Here is an 8,081-nt window from a genome sequence, read left to right on the forward strand (position 1 = left end):
ATCATCCCACCCTAGATATAGTCAAACATAAGTGAAGAAATAGCAACACCCTGAGACCCACTGCGTGTCCTCAACTCCCCGTGAAGGAGAACTTGACAAACTTGATATCCAGCTATTACTCTTCCGCTACCAGGCTAGTTGCCCAAAGAGTCAAGGTACTCCTTCGCCTTTATCTCAGATGCAAAGCAGTGGATCCTCCCAACTTTAATAACCTTTAACTGAGCGAGGTTTATCAAATATGCCTGCAGTTTCTTTTCTTGGAAGGGTTTTATAAGCTGCCGTAGTCTCCATCTCCTTTCTACCGTTGCATGGCAGTAATCTGGCCGAACAAAAAATGAGACGCCCTCACTAGTCCTCCTCGCGTCTGGTCTTGCTTTCTCTTGCCTCAGTACGAAGTTACAGAGAAAAATTAGAATAGCCCTTGGCTTATCTCCTTCCCTTGCGTTTTTCCGAACTTTGAAAGGAGTACGGTGTACCCTCTGAATTTTTTAGGGCCAATTCCAACTGGAGAGCTCTGGGAATGCTTGGTTGAATAGCTTGATGGTATATGCTCTGATGTCTGAGCCTTCGACTCCCTCCGGAATCCCAAGGATCCTTAGGTTGTTCCGTCTCAGTCTATTCTCCATGTCCTCGAGCTTCCATTGAATATCTACCACTTGAGAGCAGTGGGCATCCGCTTAAGTAACCGCTGCTGCTGCTTCAGCCTCGGTTGAAACGACCATCTCCTCCAAGTTCGAAACTCTGTCCCCCAGAGTCGTACAGGCCTTAGACAGCTTCCTCACAACCCCCTGAATTTTCCTCATAGCGGCTTGTGATTTCCTACTGTCTTGGCGAGTCTCCTCCCGATGGGCAATTATTTCCTGGTGTATCCTTTCGAAGAGCGACATCTGAGAAGCCTCCATACAAGGACTATCCTGTAGTGGCATGGCTGACGAGTGGTCCCATCTTAGCTCATAATGGTCTTTCTCCTTTGATATGGCCGGAGGCCTGACCGCTGTGGTAGGGGGTTATTGCTCTAGGTCACTTTCTGAATCCTCCAGAAAGGAGCTATGTTCATCCTCGTCTGACCCCTCTGCGTTTTCAGACACTGAGAAAAAACATTCACTAGGGACCTTTTTCTTTTCCGCAAAACCCCCAGACGCTCCTCTTGGGACAGCCTCGCTGTTGACATGGTCAAGACTTCCGGTGCTCTGGGCTACACCCACCTCTGACTGCTCGCCCCCCTTCTTCTGGGGGGGGTCACTACTATCATGTTGGCCTATCTTAGTAGAAGTGCCTGCCTCGCTGTCCACAGTCTCTTGGCCCTCCGACATTCCTACTGCTACAAGGCCCCCACCTAAGACGACTGTTGGGGTAGTTATAGTTACTTGCCCCCTCCCGATCAGAGGAACTCCTTCAGGTATTTGCTGGTTAGTACTTTCTTCGATGCCGACTAAACTAGTAGGCGTCACAGCTTGGCCCCCGACTTCCTGTAGTACCCCGTCCACAGCTTGCGGTGTGGCCTCCTTTATGCTCTCCTTTGTATACTCCTTTGCCCTTTTCTCCTTGCCACTTTTCGTAAACATGTCCGCAATTGCAGTCGCCTGACGCGTCTTAACCACCAGCTGCTGCTGTTTCTTTACAATGGGCGAATGCGGTCTAAGCCGGGGGTCTCCCTCCTCCAAAACCGCCATTTCCCCCTCAGCCCCTCCTTTCTTCTTTGATATTGCCGCTTTGGAGTTATTCATTTTTGGGGCCATACCTCCTACACACTTCGGGCAGCCTCTTCTCCTTCGCCTCGTCAGCTTTGCGGAACTCGTCAGGTTCGTCAGGCTCTGGGGGTCGCCAACAACTTGTTCCCAGCAGCGGCTCCCAACTCCGCTACCGCGCCTCGCCTCCACACGGAACTCCGCTCTACATCTGCAGCCTCGCTTGTGTAGTAATCCCAGGATACGGTTGTGGTGGAGAAGAGAATGGTTTAATGCAGAGAAACAGCTTGAACATCCACAGTATGCAGGAGACAGGCTAACACTGCCCAACTCCCACATATAGAATACAGAACTAAGGTAGAACCATAACAATTCTTAAAGGACTACAACAACTCTTAAAGGGACAATACTACACATCTTCCCCCTTTGGAAAAAAAAAAACAAGGATTAATGAATGTAATCACCAATTTGACAGGAGAACACTTTACACGAACACTTCTCCTCAAAGATTCATTAACAGGTTGTTCAACAACACGTTCAGAAACTGCAAAATCAGAGTTAATATTGGAGGAGTCATTTAGAGCACAAGCAGAGTCAACAGGAACAACAGCATCCCCAACAGGCGAATCAACATTCTCAGCTTGTGGCTCACACCCAAAAGTATCTAACATAGCAGAAAAAGTTAAATCATCATTAACGCTGGAAGCTGAATGCAGGGGGGTCAAAGTTGATTGTGAAGGGGTCTTAAGATCAAAAGTTTTACATGGAGTTATCCCAGAATCCACAGTTCTACACAGAGAAATCCTTCTGAAATTCCAAATTTTACCACCATTAACTCTTACAGCCTTGGTAAAAACTTCAGTGACTTTACATGGGTCAGACCATTTATTCCATTTATTCCCAAAAGCTCTACCAAATTTCACACGCACAAAATCACCAGCCTTAATCTTAGGACTGCGAGAGGCTGAACCACGACAACTACTTTTCATCTTATCCTGATAAGCCAACACCTTATCCCTGACTTTACCAAGATCAAATGAACGCTCGCAAGGAATTTTATCTTTCATCCACCACGGTAGCAGTTTAGAGCCAGGTTTCCTTCCTCTTAGCATTTCAAATGGAGACAAACCCGTAACAGAATTAGGGGAAACATGATAAGACAATAGAGAAGCAGTGCTTCTCTCCAATTCAGATTGCTTTTGACAGCGAGTTGAATGGACCCTTTAATTACTCTATTGAAGCGCTCCGTTTGGCCATTGGCCTGTGGGTTATAATTTGACACTTTTTTTGTGAACCACACCACATCTTTCAAGAACAAGCATTTACAATGCAATGGTTTTGCCTTTGACAAAATTTGAGCTATTGGCATTGTAAATGTCAAAATTTTCACCTATGTTTTTTTTTGTAAAACAGATAAACAAATGGCTTTGTCGTTTACTAGTAAATCGCTTTATGGTTACGAAATGTGAGACCTATTGCATTTGCACTTATACACACATAGGTATATGTACACAGAGCTATACACACACACACAGAGCTCCTCCTCTACACACATTGACAGGCTTTGTATACACAGCTACATACACACACAGCTACAGACATGCACAGTTATACAGACAGACACAGTTACACACACACAGTATTATACATACATAGCATCACACATACATAGCATTACACACAGACAGCATCACTCAGCTCCTGGACACATCTGCACACATACACAGCTACAGACCCACACATACACATAGCATAATACACATATAGCATCACACACACATACACAGCATGACTTAGCTCTTGTACACATAGCTGCACACATACACAGGTACGCACAGTCCGTCAGTCTGCACAGTCAGTCTGCACTCACAGCCTGCACTCACAGCCTGCACTCAGTCTCACAGGCACAAAAACGGAGGCACAAGCAGGCAATAGAGTCACGGCACGAAAACGGAGGCACAAGCAGGCAACAGGGGCACAAGCAGGCAATAGAGTCACGGCACGAAAACGGAGGCACAAGCAGGCAACAGGGAGACACGAAAACGGAGGCACAAGCAGGCAACAGGGAGACACGAAAACAGAGGCACAAGCAGGCAACAGGGAGGCACGAATTGTAACTTTAAATAAAAGCAACCTTTCTCACCGATGTGTCTGTGTGTATTTATTTATTTAATTTTATGTCCGTGTGTCTCTGGCATCTGTTGGTTGTGTCTACCCTTTCACACTGCACAGTCGAGTGGGATCACCGACTGACTGCTCAATTTAAACCAATGTCTGCAATTACTCCCCCCCCCCCCCGCCGCCCTTAGAACAGCAGTGCGCTCTAAACTGGCTTCTCGAATGCCACTGTCCCAAAAGCAACACCTCTCTACTACTCTGTCGTCCTCACACACTACAGACTCACACTCAAGGAGCCACACTGTGGTGTACACGCATTGTGGGTGTTTTGAATCGGTCTTGGGGCTTAACAAACCCCATGCAAATTCCTTGTTGCATAACCGGTGGACTAATGCAGTGATGCCCTGCTGCAGAAGGAGGCCAGGGGCACCTGACGCTCCCTATCTCACAGAAGTTCATAGACTTTGGGCTTATCGGGACCCCTTACGGGACTGCGTTCTGCCCCGGGCATTACACGTGCCACAAATACTCTGAGCCCCTGGCTAGCACTTGGTATTAAGAAACCGCTATAATTGTGGTGCGCCGGTCCTTTACCACCCGAGCCTGGTGCCACTGCACTGGCTGTACTGACAATAGCCACACCCTTGCCGCCGCCACCACCACAACACCTGTGCTCCCTCTGGCCTACGCGTGGTCTATGGACTCCCCAGCCAGGAGAAAGCCCCGCCCCCTGAGCTCTCAAGGGGAGGGGCCGGTACTGACAGGCCAGTGACAGAGCGAGTTGCCAGTTGCTCAGTGCTAACATTAATCCTTTCACCCCGACCCTACCCGTCACTGATGGCAAACAGGAGCCTCGGCAGGTCTTCCCATCTGTCCTCGGCAGACAGGCTCCTCACAGGAGGTGCTGAGCCGTGCATTCCTGAGGAGGGACGCACCTCTCAAAGGCTGTCTGCAGAAGAGAGCTGTAGCTCTTCCTGCAGCCTTGAGCCCTGCATTCCCTAGGAGAGATGCTCCTCTCAAAGTCTGTCTGCATAACAGATTTGCACCTCTTCCTTCCCATCTTTAGGAAAATGCAGACCCAGAGCTAACCACGTGTAGGTGTGTCTTGAGATCCCATCTGTCCCTTCCCAGCAGGCTGTTTACCAGTGTCCCCGTTGTTCTGTTAAGTATGAATATACAATCTTTTAGTGGTTTCTGTAAATTCTTTTCACAAAAGCTCGGTCTCGCTCCCAGTGACGCCTACCAAATAATTGAGTCAGGCAGTCTCTTTAGCAGGCTCCCGTCTCCCCCAGCCTGCGCTCTTTCTGTAAATGAATGGCTGCTTCTGTGCCTCATGCATTGGCTAGTACAGGTGCCTTCCAACAAGACATCAGTCATCCTCTCCTGTGATCCAACATTGATTTTTGGTTTCAAGTATCCTTTGTTCAGAGGTATGAGGGACACTACCTCTCGTCTAGTAGAAACTAACTTGAACAAATAAAACATTTATTTTTGATTCTGAGAGGCCCAGACCTATAGAAGGCCTGCTTGGCTCCTCTGCAGTGATGATTTCATGGCAGGTTGTAAGGAGCACCGTTAGGCACCGGCTGATAAAGAGTTAACCCCATTCCTCCCCAGTGTTTCATGTTTTTTTTCTTTCTAGCCCAGGCAATGACAGCATTGTCTGATGGCGCTCTGGGAAGAGACGGAGAGAGGGCGCCTTGCAAAAGCCTCGAGGGATGCTCAACACATTGCACATTTACAAAATAACATACAAAACATAAACCAGCACATAAGTATGTGCGCTCCACACACGTCACGCACCTATCCCGGCCGCAGAGGGCTCTGAGCGCGGCTGTAAGACATGGTTCTGAACTAAAAATTAAACAAAGCGTTCACGCGCACTGCCCACAAATCACGGCTTGGTTATGTCACGCGCGTTTAATATAAAGCTGCAATAAAATATATTTTAAAAAATGAAATTGAAGTTGCTGCATAGACAAAAGCAGGTCGAGAGCAGTCATCCCGGATTCGTTATGTCTGCGCGGAGGCTCAAGGACGCCATGCATGCTCGTGGCATATAGCGCTTCAATGAAAGCATACATTCCCCCCAGGAAAGCCCTTCATGGCCAAAATGCAATTTAAAGGCGCTGCTGGGACACGGGGAGACGTGTCTGTCGAGTGTGTTGTTCGCATGTGTCCTGCAGCTGCCGTGACTCATACTGCATATAATGCAGGCTGTGGGTCTCCGGGGGTGCGGGAACGGGAGCTGAGGCAGCGGTAGGGGGGCGGACAGCTCTCAGGGGCAGACACGTTACATACTGCCGAGGGGTCTCAATTTCTGTCTCATAGTTTCCTTTTACACGTTAAAATCACGACACGGCCCTGTACCATCTGAGAAGCAATCCGTGGGCGTCTGTAAACCAGCCTAAAATGAGTATGCAGAGACTTTCTGGAGCGCCAGCAACTTATCTCACGGGGTGATAGAGGGGCAGAGGGGTGACCCAGCACTTGAAGCGTGTCAATGTGCAATTAACCATCGAGCCGCACGTTGGGCTGTCTTTACCTAAAATTCGTCATCGCCGACTTTACAACAGAACTTCCTTTACTTTGAAACCATACTCACTGTCTTTATTTCTTTTTTTTTTCTTTTTTTTATCATTAGAACTTTCTTTTTATTTAATTTAAGGTTGTACTTTGCATATTCATAGCAAATAAAAAAAGAACATAAAATGGAATCAGTAGACGATGTGCTTGCCTTCTTTAACATTTGTATGTTGCGAACATACGTTAAACTGTGTTCAGTCCCCTTATGTAATAATTAATCGCATAGCGAGTGTGAGAGGAACTGATCCCTCTCTGGAGCAATAGTTATCAGTCAATAGTCGTTCTTATACAATACGGAGGAGCCGAACAGAGACAGTGCCAGGATGTGCTCAAGTCTTACACATTCAGTGTTCTTCGCAGCAGATAAGTCCTTGGAAAACTGCCAGTATCCTTGCCTGAAAACAAGAGTGATCCCCATGAACAAAGGATCAAGGTACCGGATGCCAACACCGGGCAGAGGTTGTGGCACCTAAACATCATAATCCTGATGGCAGGAAACAGAGAGAAACAGTGATGGCGGCCCCCGTGAAGCCGGGAGGCACTGCAGCCACTGAAGAGGATCTACAGTACAGCATGCTTCTCGAGCAGCTGGTGGGTGAGCGGCGAGGCCCACGACCGCTGCACCCGATGGGTGTGGCCGGATTCCCTAATCAGCAGCAGAGTCCCGAGCAGCGACGTATGGAGCGAGTTATGGAAAGCTGCGGGTTCAAGGCGGCCCTGGCCTGTGTTGGCGGGAAGGAAACTAATGCGAAGAATCTACAAAAAGCAGTATATTTTGTTTTTGAATACCACTCCCGATTTGTTGGATAATTATATTTCAATGAAGAGCAGCGACAAGTGGTTTTGTGTTGGGTGGAGCTTTTGGAGTGTTTACAGCCGGCATTGACACCAATGTAGGCTTTGATCCCAAAGATCCCTACAGGACGCCAACAGCAAAGGAAGTCCTCAAAGATATGGGCCAGAGGGGTGCATCATATGCAAAAAACTTTGCCATTGTGGGAGCTATGCTCTCCTGCACAGAGTGCTTGGTCGAATCGTACCGTGGAAAGTCTGATTGGAAGAACAGTGTCATCAGTGGCTGCATCACAGGAGGCGCAATTGGCTTTCGAGCCGGATTAAAAGCTGGTGTTATAGGATGTGGTGGGTTTGCAGCGTTTTCTGCGGCCATTGACTATTATCTACGTTAACAGCAGAGCTTGGTACTGGAAAATTATGTCTTTAAGGACAATTTTATTTTGTGGCATTCTAACTACTTATGATGGCGATACCAAGTGACAAATCCAGCGCACTGTCTTTATTTCTAAGCACATTTACCCTCAACCTGTCTTCACGGTCTGTAATTTTAAGCCGGCAAATTCAAGAACACAGAACGAAGCTGCGGCCAATCGCAGGGCGGCTCCAGCGATGACGCGACGGCTCAATAACCAATCCTAGCGCGGCGGCACTGAGGGGGCTCGACCGCCTCAGCCAATGGGAGGGCAGCTCCTTCGTTCTTGCTCATGATGCGGCGGCTCGAGAACCAATCCTAGCGCGGCGGCACTAATAGGCCGGAAGGCAGGAACACCGGCAATGCCGGACCAGATTTCTAACTACTTATGATGGCGATACCAAGTGACAAATCCAGCGCACTGTCTTTATTTCTAAGCACATTTACCCTCAACCTGTCTTCATGGTCTGTAATTTTAAGCC

The 8,081-nt window shown here is 48.1% G+C and overlaps 1 protein-coding gene across 1 annotated transcript; it reads left to right on the forward strand.

The window, feature by feature from the left end:
- Window positions 1-6,785: 6,785 nt before the first annotated feature.
- LOC147709363 (mitochondrial import inner membrane translocase subunit Tim22-like) lies at window positions 6,786-7,662 on the forward strand. The gene is made up of 2 exons (XM_086925468.1): window positions 6,786-7,122; window positions 7,230-7,662. The coding sequence occupies exons 1-2, from the start codon at window positions 6,906-6,908 to the stop codon at window positions 7,577-7,579; spliced, it is 567 nt and encodes a 188-aa protein (XP_086781594.1). The 5' UTR covers window positions 6,786-6,905; the 3' UTR covers window positions 7,580-7,662.
- The last annotated feature ends 419 nt before the right edge of the window (window positions 7,663-8,081 follow it).

This window comes from Lissotriton vulgaris, chromosome 6, assembly GCF_964263255.1.
Source record: "Lissotriton vulgaris chromosome 6, aLisVul1.2, whole genome shotgun sequence".
In the NCBI taxonomy this organism is placed as follows: Eukaryota; Metazoa; Chordata; class Amphibia; order Caudata; family Salamandridae; genus Lissotriton; species Lissotriton vulgaris.

Coding starts and splice junctions, on each gene's coding strand:
- LOC147709363 (XM_086925468.1), top strand. CDS start 6,906: ATGGCGGCCCCCGTGAAGCCGGGAGGCACTGCAGCCACTGAAGAGGAT. Junction 7,123..7,229: donor GGCGGCCCTGGCCTGTGTTG/GCGGGAAGGAAA, acceptor GAGCAGCGACAA/GTGGTTTTGTGTTGGGTGGA.